The sequence below is a fragment of the Pygoscelis adeliae genome, unplaced genomic scaffold, assembly GCF_000699105.1.
Source record: "Pygoscelis adeliae isolate BGI_AS28 unplaced genomic scaffold, ASM69910v1 Scaffold167, whole genome shotgun sequence".
In the NCBI taxonomy this organism is placed as follows: domain Eukaryota; kingdom Metazoa; phylum Chordata; class Aves; order Sphenisciformes; family Spheniscidae; genus Pygoscelis; species Pygoscelis adeliae.
The window spans coordinates 8,848,223-8,869,157 of record NW_008825428.1 but is presented as its reverse complement, the minus strand read 5'-3'; the positions used below and the strand labels follow the sequence as shown (position 1 = coordinate 8,869,157).

General features: G+C 35.1%; 1 protein-coding gene across 5 annotated transcripts in view; it reads right to left on the bottom strand.

Moving 5' to 3' along the window:
• SPOCK3 (sparc/osteonectin, cwcv and kazal-like domains proteoglycan (testican) 3) overlaps positions 1 to 20,935 on the bottom strand; it is a 229,700-nt gene that overhangs the window by 195,709 nt on the left and 13,056 nt on the right. Inside the window, exon 2 of one of the 5 annotated variants that reach the window (XM_009330713.1) lies at positions 8,707 to 8,720. The exons of the other annotated variants lie outside the window; for them this stretch is intronic. Coding sequence (XP_009328988.1) covers positions 8,707 to 8,720 — 14 coding nt within the window. The remainder of the gene's footprint in view (positions 1 to 8,706; positions 8,721 to 20,935) is intronic. 5 annotated transcript variants of the gene reach the window in all.

Genomic DNA, 20,935 nt, shown 5'->3' with positions numbered 1-20,935 from the left:
AATATTCCTACATCTGTTCAAGAACATCATGAACAAGTAGGCCAAGTCTGTTTGAGGGAAAAGAAGGGAGAGGGAAAAGAAATGTGTATTATTAATACAGATGAGAGTTCAAACAGGACAGGAATTGGTAGTAATGCCATGAAAACAACAATTTCTAAATTAATTCTAAAACATGTTTCAATATTCATTAAGTAAAGAATCTTATGTAATACCACAGGTATGCCTCCTTCACTTGTACATGCCAAAACCATCATTTCAGTTTTAAAAAGTAAAATAACAACATGACTATTTTTTCCTCAGAATTGCCAAATTTGTATTAAGGCATTATAAAATTATCTCCCACATTACTATTATAAAGTTATGAAAATTAATGCAGACTGATCCCATTGCAACATAGTCAATTCTTTCCTCTAATGCAACACGGCATGCTACAGAACACCTCTGGGGGATTTCATGGCAATTTAGTAGAAATTCTGAAAGAATGCTGCCAAAAATTCCTATTAAAATAAGATGTTCAAAGTTTAAAAAAATAAGTGTATATATTGAATACAGAGTATTTTCATGTGCTCATCTGCTTTGAAAAAAAGAAAAGGAACAAAATATACACTGTTGTACATACAGTGTGCCTCATCTTTACAGCTATTTGCCAAAATAACAGACAGTTTTCTGAGTCTTCTCATGCTTACTGTGTTTTAATTCAGAAGGAAAAGAGAAGTCAGAATTTCACAAGTAGCAGCCATTATGGGTCACTGCACATCAATAACTTGGAAGGTTTTACTTCCCATTTCCTACTTACTTGGGAGCATTCAGAATCATAGAATGGTTGGGCTGGAAGGGACCTTTAAAGGTCATCTAGTCCAACCCCCCTGCAATGTTTTTTTTTGTTGTTTGGTTGGTTGGTTTTTTAATCAGATCAGATTAGAACTTATGAATATAAGTCAGTTAATTCTGGATTATCTTCAGATGACTCTCCTTCACATCCAATCGAATTTTGTTCTAAGATAACAAACTTCTGTTGAAAAAGCAAAAAAGCATTGAATGTTATCAAATGAGTAAGCTGTTTGATCCACCACAGAGATGAGACACAAACAAGTATTTTACAAAAGTCTTTGGAAAGTAAAAGGTAGGGAAAAGTCATTATGTGAAATTGTTTCTGAAAAGCTGACATTCCCAAGCAAAAAATTCCCTTACTTCACCTTTCTAGCTTCGTACCCCACCTATTGAAAACAGGAGCCACCAATAAAAGAGGAGTCATTCTGCTTATAGGCTGTTCTTTCCCTTAAGAACAGTCATAGTCACACTTCCTCACTTACATGTGGTTTAACACACACACTTTCTCTAGAGCTGTTAAGTAGAATAAATGTAGGTGAATAATCAATATTTTTAACAGAGTAACTAAATCCTGAACAACAACACCGGATGTTCTTATAAGCTGCAATGCAATTTCTAAAAAGATCTGCCATTAAGATCACTTTTTCTGTGCTTGCTGACTTCAGGGGCCTTCTCCTCTTCTACAGACTTTCGAGAGATTGTTCCTCCCTTCAGCACCGAATTGCACTGCTCCAGCACAGCACCCAACCTTTGGCGTCACATGATAAAAAGGAAATTCAAGAAAAACTGTCTCAAATAGCCTTAGAATCAATTCTATATATGAGAATGACATATTTTCTTTAAGAAACAAATGTGTGAAGCTTGCCATTTTTCTGTTGTAAGAGTTGCTTGTTTTCTTGGATTTTTTAATGACTCAGGGACACACCACGCAATGACATGTTCATCTTGCCCACTCACTCTTTCAAAAGAAAAGCTTTGTAAAGTGTAAGGGATATGGTCAAGGTGTTGTGGAAAATATGTCAAACTGCCACAAAGAAAATGGTCCTTTATTATAATTCATTTAAGTAGGTACGTGTATACAGATGGAAAAGTTCAAAGTCTCCCTCCTCTACCAGACAGAACAAAAACATAATTATGTTACAACATACTGTCTACAAAACACATCCACTTAAAAGTTGTCAAATACTTAATTTACCCTGTCAGGATCATTTTCCAATTGTTAAGTGGTCTCATTATAAAATGAGCAATTCTAAATGAACCCAATCCAAAATTTCTACAAGGACATATGAATCCCAAAGAACAAATACAAGAAATATATTTAGAAATGTTGACAAGGAATGACAGATAAATTTTATGATAAACATATTTGCAAGACAGTGATTAACATGGCCAAGAGAGCTAAAATTCACATGAGGGTTAATAAATCCAAAATTTCTGCAAATCAAAGTTACTCAATACAGAACCTGTCAAGGCATTTATTTCTATCCTGCAATACCTCATCTACCTTCACAGTGGTTTGATCCAGGCCATGTTGAAGTTTTGATGAAATAAGATTAACCATGGCCAAAAAGCCTGAATTCAAACAGAAACATATCAAATCATAGCTTAGTATTGATAAACACTGGGAAGAAAGTGCACTCACCTAAATTCTAAAATCAGTGTATAAACTGACACCAAATTAAGTCACTGTAACATTCCATTCCAACAAGAAAGGCATTTCATTGCATATATTATTCGACCTGACAGCCATAAGATTATGTCAAATAGGAAAGATATTCTTTAAGGGAAAGACAAGTTAAAATATACCTATTAGTACACAGTGACAGAAGATAATCTCAATTTAAGCTACTAAATTTAGTGACTATAATCAATTCCCTTCTTGTTAAACAGTTAAAAGGTTATTTCAGAGTGGATTTTCAATTTATCCTTAATACATTTTAATTTTGTACATAATTCTTTAAAGACATATATTCTGTCTCTATTTCTACTGACCTAAAAATATATAAACATTGATATGTGTCATCTTTCGTAAGTAAACTGAGAACCAATTCAGTGTATGCCTCAGCCAAAATTTTCCTGAAATTTTGTCTAGTAAACTGGTTTGATTTACAGGGAATGTAAGTAAGTTCTATTCAAGTGTAAAAGGAAACTCCTGGAACTATTTTGAACTACAGAACACCAAAATTTTATTTTGTTTTAAAAATATGGGAACTTCCCTTTAAATGCCAGTGTTTGTAGTATCAGGGAAAGGGACTTCAGAATAGTTTATTCCAATCTTACACAACTAAAAACTTCCTATTGTATACAGAATAACCTCTTTGATAGCCTCATACTGATTAACGCTCTTTCAGATAGTGAGGAGAAGCAAAAGACTCAGAGGCTGTCTTCTGCCTACAGATGCCATCAAAACCCATCCAGCAGTAAAATGTGTAACTAGTTTGTTCATGTTTTATATAATTCTTACTGAACAGCTACTTCTTGTTTCAGAGTTGGTCTTTCAGGTTATTGTTGCCACACAGTGAGCCAAGACAATACGACCTCTTGAGTGAAAAAGAACATTTTCTTGAAAAAATATTTACAATTACTGGAGAGAAAAAGCAAATTATATTGACATGAACAATTTTAGCTGATTTTCAAGAACATATGGAAAAGGGGAGCATGTACGTTTAGTTTGCCCTCTGGTGGCCAATTCCAACCTTGGCTACGTTTAGACAACACAACAAGAATGCACATTGCAATCAGTATAATTAAAAGGCAATAGGGATGTTACAATTACTTTTTCAGTTCTTCATCTAACCCCTCATATATGTTTTAGCACTCAACTGTAGCTGTTAACTTAGTATTCCTCCTACAGTTTCTGGCTACATACCTTTGAGTGTCTACCAAACCACTGGTACAGATTCAGACACTAGCCAGATTTAAGATATTTTTAAAACTAAAAGAATATAACTTCTTTAACCTCCTGGAAAGAGAAAAAGGTGTAGAAGGAGGACAGTTAGTTTTGGAGGACAGAAATAACAGGCTGATTTATGCCACTAGACTTCAGCAAATCAGAGGATAAAAATGGAGAACTCCAGAGAAAATTACTAGAGTTTCTCAAAAGCACTTGTGAAATTGTCCGTATAGACAAGTGACAACTACCACTCAAAAGCAGATTGTTGCCACTATACACCTCCAAGTGTAGAGAATGATTCAGTAGAGTATTTGGGAACATTTCTTGGTAGAGTTTGGTGAAGAAACTCATAGCAGGACAGAACAAACCTGAAATAAACAGTGGCTACTGAACTGTCAAATGAGAAGCCCTTTCAAATCTCTGTAGGGGATCAGGTTGGACTGTGCTGCACAGAAATACCATACTAAAAATTTCAAAATTTTTAGTTCTAGATAGACACTTGTCAGATAAGCATTATTTGAGAATAGGTGATTGTCTGTGATTCTGAACAGCAAACACATCAAGTTGACCAGCATGCAACAAGACACCAAGTTCTTATAAATAAATAAATTCCTTTCCATTTTCTTCTCCCCAAATTGCAACAGTCTGAAACAAATATATGCATCAACTGTATACTTCTCATCAAATCCAGGACTATTGTCACCCTTTTTTGAAACCTATTCACTTAGTAGATTCTCAAAGGGGCTTTCTTTTGCACAAAGAGTTTCAAGTATAGGAGAATTAAAAAGGACTCAAGACTTCAAGAGTTGGCAAATAAAGCCTGTATTTTCAGCAAACGACATTGACATTAACAGTTTATCCCAATGAAGACTCCAGGCAATCCTGCAGCCCCATTATTGCCACGTCTAACAAAAGTATTCTGATTGCAAACATTCAATAAGCTGCCAATTCTGCTTCACACACTAAATAAATGCACAGAGACAGCTGCCTGAGCTTTTGGAAAGACCAAAAGCAAGATGAGAATATCTGTTACCGTCTAATGACTGCCTACCAGCTAAAACAACAATTCTAAATATTTGCTTGTTGTATTCTGTATAATATAGCCAAGGAAAGGGAATTCTATGTGCAACTAAGTGAAAAAAAATAAGATTTCTAGTGACTTATGCATAATATGACATATTATTGCACCTGAGACGATTATTTAGTTTAAAACAGCCTGCAATAAGCATAGTGCCAAAATTACAGAGTCTTTCTGAATATGTTTTATAGATGAATTGGCGAATTGTGGATGGAGCGATGAAATAATTATCTTCCTTAGTTGCAGTCATTTTAATCATACTGGAGATGAGTAGCATCTTTTTGCCTTATATCACTTTTGTCAAATACCCAATTATTTTGATTTGTATAGTAAAGGAGTTTATGGAGGAAAGAGCTGATGCAATGCTGATAAAGTCTGTAATATTATTTGCTGCTCTGAAATGCCTTTGTATCATTTTGAAATGACAGCATTATGCCTTTGTGGCTTTTGCATTTCTATCTTAAGTAGTTTAGATACTTGAGTATATGGTGGAGTAAATGGACAGCCTTTTGTCATACAAGAACAGATTTTTGGATACACAAGTTACACGAAGCCTTCCTTCTCCGGGTATATCTTTATTACATGCAAACAAGATATTGCAAGCCAGACACTTGCCAGCAATATAAACTACTGAAAAGAAAAAGCGGAGAAAAAAACACCTAAGAATATCTGCCTGGTTTCTCTTCACACAATTCTGTAATATAAAGATCTAACTGGTTATCAGTGGAGAAGCCATTTCACTAGTCCCGATTCAAGATTTCTTTACCAGTGACATTAATTCTGGCATCAGAATAACCTGTTGGTTTTTTTTAAACTACCTTCTGAAATTGTCCATACATTTCTCTCCTTTTAGGAGAAATTCAGCATTGTTTTCCTTCCTTTCTATAGGACTTCATGATGTTCTTCAAAAAACATCACAAAAAATTACATTTTCTTCTTGAACAGACACACATTTTTCAAGAAAAACATACCCGCACACATAGTCAAAATCAATCTTTTCTTTAGAATTCAGATTCATCTACGATAATCTAGAATAAGAAAGAGGCCGCTGACATGAGACACAAAAGTAGTACTGGAGTTCATCTTAGCAATACTGATTATATTTTAAAGACAAATGCAATTTCCTATAGATTTGCTAAAAATAGACAGGAGGCTGGATAAGCATGCCACTTATTTAGTTCATAAATTTCAGAAGTTTCTTTTTTTCAGAAAATTTCTCTGCAGTGTCATAAGACAGTATAAAAAGAAATTATACACTCATGGTCAGAGCACTCTTAATTCTGTTATCTAAAAGAAAATACTCTCATTCACCAATAAACAAAGCCACTAATGCCAGCAAGTTCTTACTTCAAATGGTAAACCACTGGGTGTACATCAGGATTATTTTCATACCATAAATTTCAATACAATGAAACGCAACTGTAAATAAGAAAGATACGTGCCTTACCTCCTTAATCGTTAAACTTATAATTTGTATTGGTAAAACTGAAGATATTTCTTGTTTCTAGATTTTAGAATGCCTTTGTCCTTTACAAGAAATAACAATTAAAACACTTACTGACAATATAAATAATTCAATTCTGTACATACCAAAGAGTAATTATGTCTAAAATAATTAGGGAATTATTCCTGTTTATGATCATTTAGAAATTTAAGGCTGTCCTGTAATAGTTTCATAACACCCTAGTCATTAGTATACTTCCTGTATAATTATATTGTCTTACGTTAACAAGGGAAAGGTTCTCTAGAAAGACAAAAAGAAAGCAGAACAGTATTAAGGGGTTTAATTTCAACAAAACTTTCAAGAGCAGTGAAGTAACCATACCAGACTCTTGGCTCTAAGGACAGTCTGAGTTCTAATGAGGATACAAGATACACCTTTTTCCTCCAAACCAGTGAAGACAAAACAGGAACTCCCAAAGACAGTTACATATCGTTCAGTATACGAAGAGAGACGAAGGCATCCTTTTCTAAAGAAAGTAAGTTTTCTTTCCCAGGTTACACTATTAGAGAATAGGAGCAGTCTAGATAAAAAGGACTGCCAGGGCTCTCCAGAACAAGAGTTAATTACTTTCAAAGGGATTAGAAAATATTCAGGTTCACTGGACAAAATATACTTCCAGAAGGAGAAATAAAACATCAACCACCAGATGGTCACAGCTCTGTGTGACAAAACAAACTCTGCAAAAAGAGCTCAGGGCTTGCCAAAAACTAGAGAACTCATGTTTAGGCTACCCCAATATAGGTGAAGTCTCAGGCCTGAGGGTACATTCAATTTGACTAAAAAGGAGTCAGACTTAAGAATAAAACTACTTTGCAGTAAAACTACTTTCCCATATGACATTAGAACAATGTCTACATACAAGAACTGTTTTCCTATTAGGGTGGATTAACTACTCTCTGTAAGGACAACCGTAACTTCAATTATTTTAAATTACTACTATTAAACTGCACAGGAGGTTTTAAACAAAATACAATTTCTGAAAGAAATACCCCATACAAATACCACATTTTTTTCCAGTTTCACTGGAGAAAATAGGAAGATGGGACTAAACCTACTTATATCCTCCTCTACGCTTGTTCACAAGAAGTGATGTTCCAAGAGCATCGAAAAACAAACTGGCAGGATCAACTTTAAATGAACCTCATATAGACTGAGGGATCGGCATCTGGAATTAACACTTCCTATCCCAGCAAGACTTTTTTTTAGAAGGTTGCTGTAACACTCAAAAATTAGAAGATATCTAGCTTATCTGAAGGAACACTAAAGGAAAAAAGTAAACACTAAGATTTTCTTCCAGTGTACAGTACCAGTTATCCTTTGTTGCTTTTGCATTTAAAAGCAACAATGATTGTCATCATCTTAATTCCTCTACACAGCACAGACCAGCATTTTTAATTCTCAAGAATTTTTAAAAGCATTACTCTGTATTCAAAACCAGCACTTTCTTATTCCCAACTGCTCAAAATTTCTTTGTTTGCCTTACTCCATTAAATAAAGCTTCCATTTAAAGCACTCAAATGACTTTTTAAAAGTATTTTACATAGCCCATCCATATAAAACAATCTACGTTTGAGTCTTCTTTCCAGAATGTTTCCCTGAGTACATCCTGTGGCCCAAAATCACTTTAATTTTACAAGCTGAAGACAAGAGTTCTCACAGTCTATAATAAAATACTTTTTGACTCGCTAGAAAAACAAATTCAATCAGTGAATGTTTTTAAAAGAACTACTTGCAAACACCTATTGACAGAGAGCTGCCTCTTCTCTTTTGGCTGAAAAAGAAAGAATGCCTTTAGTCAGGATGTTTCAGGTATTAATGAGCCACCAGAATGCTTTCTTAGCCTGATGCCCCCACCCTCACCCCCCTTCTAAAACAAAGTCCCTTAGGTAGGACCCTACCTTCAGAATACTTTTACTTTGAACTCTCATTGCCTCTCAGGCTAACGCTATGTAGGACAAGGAAAAAAAATGTTTATAATGAAAGCCGTTTCATTTCAGAAAACACACTGAAAATAATCATCAGATCCATTTTTTCAATTTTTTGGGCATTTTGGGGTAAAGTCCCAAGCTTTTATCTCTGCATGGGTAATTTAATACATTGTGCAATTCTCTTTTTTTTTTCTTCAGGCTCAAAAACAAACAGTTGCAGTGCAAAGCTTACAGGTTTCACAATTTTTCTTTGTATGTACAGTAGCAACTTCATAAATACTATATAATGCATCCCTAGATAACCAGAGTATGACATCTAGTTATACACAAAGCTGTTTTGTTTGCTTCATTTCTCGTTTTCAGATTTTTCACCTTCTTTGCTGAACATTTTTTCCTATACATGGATATATCAGCATATTGTACCTCATATTTGTGTCATCTTCGCTTCATTTATGGTTGGGTCTTTTTAAACATTGACCTCATCTGCTTTCATTTCCTTTTTTTCCTTACAGAATTTACTACTGATCCTTCTATTTGTTACTCTGATCAGCAGCTTTTGAAAGTTCTCCCTGAAACGGCTGGAAATAAATGGGTGTAGTTCATTGAGTGACAGAAGAGCAATTCACAGCTATACAGCTACACTTCCTTAACAAACTATACCACGCATAAGAATGTTCTTTCTGTATCTCCCTGAAGAAAGCAACACCTGCTCTGCAGATTGCAGCAGTGCTGCAAAAACAGAATTCTTGACAAAATACATACGCTTACACCTACTTCAGAGAAAGTACTGTACCGTATTGCATGCAGGGCAGGGAAAAAGTGTGTTACGAGACATTCATATCCACTGAGTACATTAATCAGCACTTTGTCTTCAATGTCCAACCCAGAGCACACTGAAGTACTTTAAAGATTTCCAAGAATTTCAGGTCACGCTCTTTATCAGTCTAGCACCATACAGAAAATACACTGCAATATTTCAGATTTAAACAAACTAATCTGAAAATCAGCCACTTCTGTGAAAAATCTGAGAAATAATTAAAGTATATAATGTATCTTCTCAAACATAGGTGTGGTCATAAAAGGGTATCTACTGTTCATAAAAGGGTATCTATTCATCAACAACTGTATTGAAATTAAAGGATAGAAAAGAAATAAAAATCCTGAAAAGTCCCCATAGGGAAAAACTCTGAGAGTCTATCTTATTCTTAAGGAATAACCTTAAACCTGGTTGGAAGTGGAAGAATGTTGAGACAAAATAATTAATTTTTATGCTTCAGTAGGTGTTTGGAATAACAGGTTTTAGAGAAAGGTCAGCTAACTACATAATAACTACACATATCAGGGCTAAATTTTTTACTTTTTTTTAGCAGTATAATGCTTCACTGAAAAAACTAAAATAGTCTATACATAAAGCAACTCTTTAACATGCAGGTCCTATACTTTATTCTATTACAGACTGATTTACAGAAGAAAAAGCAATTGCCTTTCCATCCACTAGTACAAAACACCTATAATTTGGGTCTTGGTCTAGTACAGACTAACTGTATCTAATTTTAGTCATTTACATCAGTACAGAGCATCCAGGACAACTATCTTTCCTGACAGAAAAAGGTGACCACTTTGAAAGGGTGATACATCATACACAGAATTACAACAAAAAACTGTTTAAAGCAGACATCTGTCTCCACTTACTATAGAGGAAGTCTGCAGAAAATGAGCTTATGCTAAACTTCTGAACTATTACAGTTAGGCAAGATTAGTCTCAGCTTTACCTTCTAAATACCTCAGTTTCACTTCCCAGTAGTTATTCAGTTAAGCAAGGCAACCCTGAATATCACAAGACACAAACCCAGTAGTGCTTTACCTAGGATAATGAACAAGTTTTCTTTGTTTTGCAAAATTTATCCAAAGATAACTGAACTTTTCCAAATGTGGCTATTTCTGGGAAGGAAAAAAAAAAAAAAGAGGGGAAAAAAGCTTTTCATTAACACTTTTTCTCTTCCAGATGCAGCATTGTGGCATTTTAAATCTACGTAGCAGTTTTAGGCTGTAGCATTAAGCAACTCCAAACAAAAAGAAGCAATACATTGCTATCACAGTTAACTCAACCTCCATCAGAATTAGCTTTCTGCAAGCTACTAAAAATAGTTCATTTACATTTGTTCTTTTTTCCCTGAAACAAAAATTTTGAAGTATTTTTAATGCTGATATTTTTCTAGGCAAAAGGAATCAATATCTCCACTATAATATGGCAATATCTAATTTACATTCTCCACTACTCCTAAGGAAATACAATTTACATGTCTAGCCTCAAGTCTTGGTGAAAATAACATTCATAATTTGGAATACTTGAAGAAGAGAAATAGCAGAAATGTAATGACAGAAATTAGGCAAGGGAAATAAGGGGAAAGAAATTTCTGATTGTTTAAGGAATCATGGTAAGTGGCCTGGCAGTGAACATCCTTCCTAGTCCAACACAAGCCATGGAAGTCATATTCTGATTTTATTTCTTGCCCAGTAATAATTTTAACAGAAAAATGAATACATAAAGATATATAAACTGTACAAAGCAGGTCTCTCCTTAAAGTTTTTCCACTACTAGCTACCTAATTTTCAGGGTGATAGATGTATCTAGCCATGAGGAACTGCACGATATCCTGACATCCTTGAGAAATAGCATTCTTGTTATCAAAACTTCTCATGACCTGGTTCTTTCAGTTTTCTCAGGTTCTAAGAATTTGTATCCCAATGGCAAAGATACAAATTATGACAAAAGTAGATTTTGTGGAGCTTAGAAGGAGGGATGATGGGTTGCAGAAGATATCAGCATTTTTCTTCACTTATGCTTCTACTACCAAAATTGTTCAGAAATAAAAATTAAAATCTCTTCTTGTCTTAATACAGGACACTTTTTTCCCTCCTAGCACAGAGAAATGCAATGAAGTTTTGAGCTACTGGACATTTGGAATAAAGCAAAATTCCTCCATGAAGCCTATGTTCATAGCTACGAAGAAAGGCAACAAACACTAGTAGTGCAGTAACTATCTACAGTGGAACTGATCCTGAGCCATCCTACTTAGAATTATTCAGCACTGGAAAATTTCACACATGACATACTTCTACCAACTGACTGTTGCCATATGTGATCAAGTAAATGACAAGAAAAAACTCAGCATGCAAGAGATGGGGAGGGAAACAGAAAGAAATACAAAAGCGGGAAAGACATCAATATTGGTCAAATCATTCCCTAGCAAATTTCATATCTTGGTATAGCAAAGCAAGTCAAGTATTTACTATTTGCAGCTGCAATAATGTGCACAGTTATCAGACCAGGATACTGGGGTTAGTGATGTACCAGTAAAGAGCACAGACCTTGCACACACCACACGTTCTGATTTAAGGCAGAGAAGGTAACAGCCAGTCAGCAAAACCAACACGGTCATCTACAGAGCTTGAAGGCTTTTCATTCCTCTGATGATAATGTTAGCAATTTACCCCTGCCTGGACTGCATTCTTAATGATTAGGATGGAGGGAAAAAGAAACTTACATAAGGTTTTACAAGGCTTGGGGCGGGGGGGAAGGAGAAATCTCTTGAGAAGGAAACCCAGGCACTTGGGAAGCAGAATTTGTACTGATAGCAGATTTGCCCTTTTAATCAAGTGTAGTATCCATTAAGCTCCCTCCCTTTTTAAACAACTCTTGCTTTTAATTACAACTCAAATTATGTGGAAAAGCGATGACCTTTCAGGAGATGGAAACTTTTGCAGAATTTCTCCCCCTCCAACTGTCACACTAATCAAAGCTGAAAGGCTTAAAAGATAAATGTCATACTAATTCCTCCATTTCCAGATAGTCTCACAATGAAAAACAGAAAATAGAGTCTAATGCACAGGAACATGGTTAACATAGTAGAAAGGTTACTGTAATATTAACCAATAACTCCTATTCTAATATCAATTCTGTCGAGACTGTTATAAACACACTTAAAGAGTCCTAATCTTGTCTTAAATGCTCTCATAATCATAAAGCTGTCATGGAACAGTGATAACAATATCCAATATCAATCACAAGCTTCCCCACATGAGCATGATCTTTTATTTCGGTACTTTGGGGTCAAGCTCCTAATCTGTTCTTACAGGAAAAGGGAAGATGCAAAAAACTAAATTAAATTACACCTCTAAAAGGTATTTGAACACATATCTTTATTTGCCAGAGGCTGATTTGTCTTTGAGAACCTTGAAGCAACACATCGATAGGAAAAGGCTTCTCTCATTTTGCTGCTAAACAGGTAAATTACTTAAATATTATGCACATACATAGCAAAGGACATAAACATCACAAACAATGCTTTCACTCAGTTTGTTTGAAATTTTCTCCTATCTCCAATCATTGTCAGAAACAGACAAGGAAAAACCCATCTCTCCCTACTATTCTAAAATTTTTATTGCGTATGGTCTTTTATTTTCCTCTCTCAATTTAGTTCTTCTCTTTGCTCTTACTCCTTTAGTTAAGAGCTGAGGTTAACCATGGCTAAAAAAGTGCTTAAAAGAATTTCCCCCATAGATTAAGGGCTCTCTCCTCCTCATACCTACTGTGGTTGCTACAACAAAAGGTATCAAAGAAAACAGGTACTCTGAAAATCAAAAACTAGTCACTTCTAAACCTTGGGGCTCCTGAATTGAGTCTCAGCTGAAATATCAGAAATGCTATAGCAGTATAGTTGATTTATGAATAGTATTTTGTTGTGTAACCATACATTTTGTTCAAAGTATCACATCGATATATCCAAATTATCTCTGCCCACCAAATTCAAATACCAAAAGCGTGAGCATATATCGCTTTTTGTAGGCTTTGCTCCGAAACAGGATAAATTTGCTTGCTTAATGCCTTGCATTACTAGAGCTATACTATTTCTATATTATTATTACTTCCATATCCTCACTGATTACACATATCTCTTGAGAATATTTTGCCACGTAGATGCACCTTAAGTCTCTCCACAGGGAGGTATCAGAAGGAATAGCTAAAGCATTGTAGTTTGCTCTCCATCCCTACTTATTCTACACTAATGTTTATACACATGTATCAGCTGTTGATAGCAATTTTGTAAACAGGACTCAATTCAGCAGATTATTGGTTACTTTAGCAAAATATTAGCTGAATCAGTATCTTACATCATTCTCCAAGATAAAACTCAAAAGATGTATTTCCACCACTGATAGAAAAAGTGCTCAGTAGAAATTAACACCCACAGGAGTGACTGATGCCTTGGTGACAAATACTTTTCTGAACCAGTGCCAAAGAATTGTAGTAAGATCTTCCATTTTAATTTGGGGAGAAAAGTAATTCCAAGCTTCTCTCTATGCTCACTAAAACTGAGATGGCAAGGATGACATACTGTCCATTTATCACAAACTGATTTAAGTCTTCCTAACCCTCCCAACTTAAATGAAAAACTTCTATATGAGACCAAAAGTTTAATTGTACACATAACAAATTTAACAAGACTGTATTTTTGGAAGAATCCTTTTAACAGAAAACTATAACAAGTTATAATAGAAATTTTACCTGCAAAAGAAAAAAAAAAACACCACAAATAAAAGAGCTTTTAGTTTTCCTACAAACTTAATCTATGCCACACCATATATGGCAAGGCATTCAATAAAAAGAAACTAGAACATATTTTCCTCAAGCTTAGCTCTGTAATTAGAATTAAAGTACAATGAACATCTGGTCTCATCTGTTTTTTCTTCTTACAGTCAAAAAAAAAGAGAAGAAAATAAATGTCTCAATCCTATATTAACAGTCAAAGGACTTCTATACCAAAAAAAAAAAAATCAGCCATGTGCATATATATGCACACACAAAAAAAACTGCTCCTGCTGCAGACAGACACTTATTTGCCCTGTTGTTCTCCTCCTAAATAAATCTAAAACACATAATAATGACTTTAGAAATCTAGTTATGAAGAAGTTACCATACTGTTGCTATAATTTTTACATCAGTGAGAATATCCTTCTAGTACTTATGTTGTATATTTATCAACATTTTATTTTGCTGTTTCCCCTAGAGAACCTCCCAGCTCCCTTTGTTCCATTAGTTATCTAATCTAAGCAACAGGAAAGTAAACACAAGACACGACAATATGAAAAATGCGGTAGCAGAGCAACAGAAACAAATGGGAAAGCATGTGAAAATGCAAAACACATTAAATTACTCCTTAAAAACAGAAAGCAAATATTAAGAATACTTTGCCCCTTTAATTAGACTATATATGCTAAAGATAAAGAATTTTTAACCAAACAACCAAATCCATTAATTCTAACATAATAACCAGAAAATTTAATTATATGCAGCAGGTCATTTCTTTTCGGGGTGGGGTTGTTTAAATACAAGCCTAAGAACTACATATGTCTGGAGAACAAGTCTTATGAGGAGCGGCTGAGGGAGCTGGGGTTGTTTAGCCTGGAGAAAAGGAGGCTGAGGGGAGACCTCATCGCTCTCTACAACTACCTGAAAGGAGGCTGTAGCGAGGTGGGTGTTGGTCTCTTCTCCCAAGTAACTGGCGAAAGGACGAGAGGAAATGGCCTCAAGTTGCGCCAGGGGAGGTTTAGATTGGATGTGAGGAAAAATTTCTTTACTGAAAGAGTGGTTAAACATTGGACCAGGCTGCCCAGGGAAGTGGTTGAGTCACCATCCCTGGAAGTATTTAAAAGACGGGTAGATGAGGCACTTAGGGACATGGTTTAGTGGGCATGGTGGTGTTGGGTTGACGGTTGGACTCGATGATCTTGGAGGTCTCTTCCAACCTTAATGATTCTATGATTCTATATACCTCTACATATAGTCAATCACCAAAATCCATCAAGAAATATAATACTATTGTGAAACCACACTGCAGTATCACGTTGTATGCTTTTGTACTAAATCAGTGATACGGTGACGGAAGAATACATACTGACAGAAACAACCAAGAATGCATAGACTACAAATAAATTTTAGCACTGCTAAACAACTGTAGAATTGGGAATGCATATCATCACTGGATTGTCAATAGCAATATATGACACACATAGTTTTCATTCAAGAGTTTTCATCATGTATTTTAGAATATTTTTTTCGATAGTCTGATAGCATACATCATTTTCATTCCTAGGTGGGAGTTCTACCTTCAATTCACCACAACCCATGAGAACTTTTCACATATAAACAGTACATCTGGTGATTTTTTTTTTCCACGTGGTGTTGTGTAACACTTAATGCTACAAGTCTTTGAGCATGCAACTTTCCATACCAAGTTTCTCAAATAAATGTCACTTTGTTTGCTACAAAAAAGTCTTAACAAAGACAAATTGACTGTTTACAGTTTCAAACATTTCAGTGGAAGTCATCAGATCTGATAATAATTAATTTCACACAAAAAAGTCCAAATTGCTTTTTTCTTTTTTAAATAATAAAAAAGATACAGAAATCCCACTGGATAAGGTTATTTTCCATCTAAAAACAACTGCTTTCTACATGTGCTTAATTTAAAGTTACCTCCTTCTGCTGCTGAATTCAATAGTCCTATAGATCCTGAAACAATTTTTTACCAACACAAAACTGTTCCAGCGAAGTCAAAAAACATACAAATCTAGTTCAGAACAGTGTCTTCAGAGCAGCAGCTCTAGCTGTAATGAAAGCACAAAAACTATGGGATTTGGCTGCTAAAGGAAATCTGGCCCATAGTTCATGATATTCATATTACACTTCATATAGTAAGTACTCCCCTAGCATATAAAAAATTGAGGTCATGCCCTTGACTTCTGCTGTACTTGATTAGTTATTGCTTATTCTTCAGGAAGTTATTGTGAAAGATCTACAACAAAAACATATTTACAGAAGAACAAATAGGTTTACAAATAAGGCAAGTTTCTAAAATCCATGTCCTGCAAGCCAGGGTGCAAAATAAACTGACAATTTGTGTTTAACTTTAAAAGAAGTAAGTCATGGGCAGGGGCAGGTGGGGTGTGTCCAGACATAAAGGAAATACCATAGAATTTTCAGGCACAGAAAAGTACACTAAAAAGATGGGGTACATAGCTGAAGTTGCAGAAACTGAATGACATCTTCAAATTTGAACACAATCTTCCTTTCAGCTTTAGTGTTAAACATAAAAATTTCAAAGCTGTCCAAAATAAGATAAACCATGTAAACTACTGAAAAGACTTTGGGTTTCTTGATGTGTATTCCTCTTGAATAGAGTTTAAAATCCTGAAAAGAATAGTTTACTCAGGATAGTTATACCTGCAAATAACTACCTAGAAATTAATCTACAGGTTTCTACATATCTGATATTAACCGGCACTAGTATTATTTGCTCCTGCACAGCAGATCCCTCCACAAATTCTCTATTCGGGATACTTACATTGCATGATAATATGAAACTTAATTTAAAAGAAGTTTGCAAGTTTCATTGGTACACAAAAGCAGCGATATTAACATTTTCTAAAATAAGAACCAAAAATTTCAGTCACTACATTTCAAGTAGTTTGACAGTTTACAGTATTTCCTTTTTTGTGTCTAAAATGTGAACTAGACTGTCAAGGAAACTGGTGCTACAATTAATCTTTCCAAAGTAGTAGAGTTTTACTTTCTGAAGTGTCAAAGTAATCTTCTTGTACCAAGGTTGCTTTACACAGAAAAAAATACCACAAACACACACCAAGCAGTGCAGAAAAACTTAAGTCGCTGCAGAATCAGGATAAAAATTTAATTCTGAATATTGGTGTTGGTTCCATTAAATTTAACATCTAATTTCCCATGCAACTAACATTTATGGATAAAAATTGTTGGTTTTCAAGAGAGAAACATCTGTTAAAAGTCAAAAGAAGAAATGAAAACATTTCTTTTAAATGCTAGTAAAAAGAAGCTGATCTCAGAAAAATGGATTAAGAAATCATGTAGATCACATCATAATAGTAGCATAATTGGACATGTAGAGCAATACATCCATCTTTTCTCCCACCAAAATATAATGGCACAGCTTGTTGGACCACCTCAGAATTAAAGCCTGCAACTTTTGTTTTCTTTCTGCTCTGAAATTAACAGAGACTGACATTTCCATTTTGCTATTTAAGAAATTTATCAAACAGAATACAAATAAACCAACCAAATTCCTCAATTTTTGAATATTTAAAGGAATGTAAAGCATAGAATATTTCACTTTCCACATTATTTCTTTCTAAACATAATTTATTAAGTCATTACATGTTCCAGAGAGGTCTACCAATCATTAGTCAAACCAAGGGGTACACTTTTATTCTAAGTTTTAAAAAATGGTATTTTTGTCAACATAGAAAAACAAAGTTTCAAAACTTTACATACTTTAAGTGGTAGTGGCAGCAAAATCCATTTTTGGTAGTTAGTAAAATACATAATAAAAGAACCTTTGGCTGCAAGGAGAAAATACCTTCTAAACTCAGGGAAAAACAACAAAAACTTAAAATTACCAACAGGAAAATTAGAAGTTTCATCCCTGGTAGCCTATGCAATATTATCTTCATTCTGGCTTCCAATTTCATGTTTTGCAATCAAAGTCTTACGGAAAGTGTTTAGCAAAGGAACAAAGCCCCTAATAACACTGTAGCATGTCTTTCTCCAATAGGATATACAATGATTCACAGAAATTCTCATACAACTTTTCCACTTGAAGAAAGTATCCATAACCTTTTTTTCAAAGGTCATCTATTTTAAACCAAGTTCATTTTATTAAAAAGCTTTATGGGAAAAATATTTAATGAGAAATAGATTTCAAGTCCACCAATAACAGCATTATCTAAACCCAAAGCAAACAAACTCAACAATTATATCTAAAAGAAAAAAAAAAAAACACACTATTGGAATGAACAGCAGAAAAAGAAACTGGCCAGATAGGAATGATCTTAACAAAAACTAAGAGTCTCACTTAATTGAAGCATAGCAAGTGATTTCAAAGGAAGCCTACTCATACAGCTTAAATTAACCATAGGCCTAAACTCTTGCTGGATAGAGCACAGAGCACACAGGACATGAGAAATTCAAATTCATCGTGCAGAAATATCTGCAATCCCAGTAGCGAGTAACTAAGCATGACTACACTGCCAGTTTGGTTCATCTTAGAAACCCAGTGTCAGAAGGCTGATGTCAATCATACTGATCAATGGCACTGGACTAAGAATTAATCTTTATGTTTAATGCTGTATTAACAGATCAGTCTACTAGACCATCTCATCCTTCATAGTTAAGGATGCAATAAACTTGTGTGTTCAAACATTAATGATCATTGTGAAAACTAAGACTTGGCACTCAGTCTTATTTTCATCACATTGCTAAGATTTTAAGGAAATAAGCAAGTTATTTTTCTGATGTAGTAAAAGACAGACTCCTAGAAATAAACTAGGAATCTGATATAGATAAAAGAATCAGATAAAAGCCACTTCTCCAAATAAGCACATATAGTAGGTTGTCTAGCTAGCGTAACTAGACATCAATAAGATAAGAACTCTGGGTACCCAGATGCCTTTGGATAAATATATTCTCACAAATGGTGCTGTTCCATTCTCACAACAAGAAAACATGAAACAATACTCTATTCTTTTCATATGATCATAAAACCATGGGGTTTTTTTCTTTAAGAACCCTCTAAATTATTCTTAAGCTTTCTCCCTAGAGTTCTGATTTAATTGCTGTGTGTAAGAAACAAAATACAGAGGAAACAATATAAGTTGAATATGAACATTAAACTAGGAAAGAAACAGTAAATCAAAGGACAACATGGAATAATTCTTCCATATTTGTGTTACCTATTCTTAACCTTAAAGCAAAGGTTATTGGGGTGGGATAATACTATTTTATAGTTAACAAATAAAATGCTTAGAGTATTCTGTTGTTCCATAAGATTTCACATATTTTCTCAAACTTTTCTTAGAAAGCTAATACATAGTTTTTGAAGAAGATTTTGGGATTCTCCCCTGTCCTAGAAATCTACTTGGCAGCAGAGATACCAGCCAGTCATTACAACTACCTGTTCCTAACAGCTCAAGCCAAAAATCACCCAGAGCAGCAATGTACAGCTAAATTACAGTATCAGGTCTTTGACTAATTTTATGCCGTTGGAGTGAAGCCCTTAACCTCCTCATAACTGCATATAACTGGATCATTTCTTAAACCCTTTTGCCAGTGAACAACCTACATTGTCTTCAGGATGTTTTCCCTGCCAAATTGCCCTGGTTTGTAATAGAAGTTAGGTACATTGTAAGTCCTAAATGAAAAACACAAAAATACAACAGTAACTGTACATTATCTAAGTCACAGCCGAATTCCACAGAATACACACACAAATAAAACAGATTTTTTGTTACAGATATTTAACTTAAGCAAGCACACCATTCACTCAAATCCTTCTTTAAGAATCTTAAACTTGCAGGAGGCAAGAAGGAAGACTTACAGATTCATACAGTCTACTGTCAGAAAGGACAAAAATATTCCAACTCTGAACTCTCACTCGAAGTTTAAATCTCAAAGAGAATGATAAAAAATTTTTCCAAGTTCATGGCGTAAGTGATGATAAGATCTGGAATTCTGATCTGAATTGATACTCAAGTTTTGTCACATTAGATAAGAAGTTCTATTTCTGATACAATGCAACTATAATGAGCAACTTTCTACTAATCTACATTCAAAGAGGGCAGGGAGTTACATGTTTATTAACACTACTCCCCAAAGTGTTCAGTGGTTGGTGCTGTCGACCTGCAGTTTCAGAGTTTATAGTCTCATGCATTTAACTGATTAAAACAGAATCACAGACTCATAGAGCAGTTTGGGTTGGAAGGGACCTCTAAAGGTCATCTAGTCCAACCCCCCTGCCACAGGCAGGGACATCTTCAACTAGATCAGGTTGCTCAGAGCCCCGTCCAGCCTGACCTTCAATGTTTCCAGGGATGGGGCATCCACTACCTCTCTGGGCAACCTGTGCCAGTGCTTCGCCACCCTCAGCGTAAAAAATTTCTTCCTTATATCTAGTCTAAATCTACCCCCCCTTAGTTTAAAGCCATTCCCCCTTGTCCTGTCGCAACAGGCCCTGCTAAAAAGTTTGTCGCCATCTTTTTTATAAGCCCCCTTTAAGTACTGATAGGCTGCAAGAAGGTCTCCCCGAAGCCTTCTCTTCTCCAGGCTGAACACCCCAACTCTCTCAGCCTTTCCTCATAGGAGAGGTGTTCCATCCCCCTGATCATTTTCGTGGCCCTCTTCTGGACCCACTCCAACAGGTCCGTGTCTTTCTTATGCTGAGGGCTCCAGAGCTGGACGCAGTACTCCAGGTGGGGTCTCACCAGAGCAAGATCTCAAGAAGAGATCTTGAATATCTAGATCCAGGCTGAAAGAGAAAGGGGTTCGTTCTTCATCCGTGTTTTTCCAGTTCCTTCATACCAGATACATAAAAATAATTTCAACTGGTGTAAAGAAGCCATAAAGGTTCTTGTCTGGAGCCTCTGAGCAAGGACACTGCCACTGAAATGTTTATGGGAATGACCAGGGACTTGATCCTGGTGTAAAGGTTGGATAGACAGGGACATTTATCAGTGTGACCAGTATCAAAAAAAATCTCCGTACAAAGAATGTACATGCTGCAAATCCCTATAGTTGACATAATGACAATACAATTTTGATTTTCATTTCATCG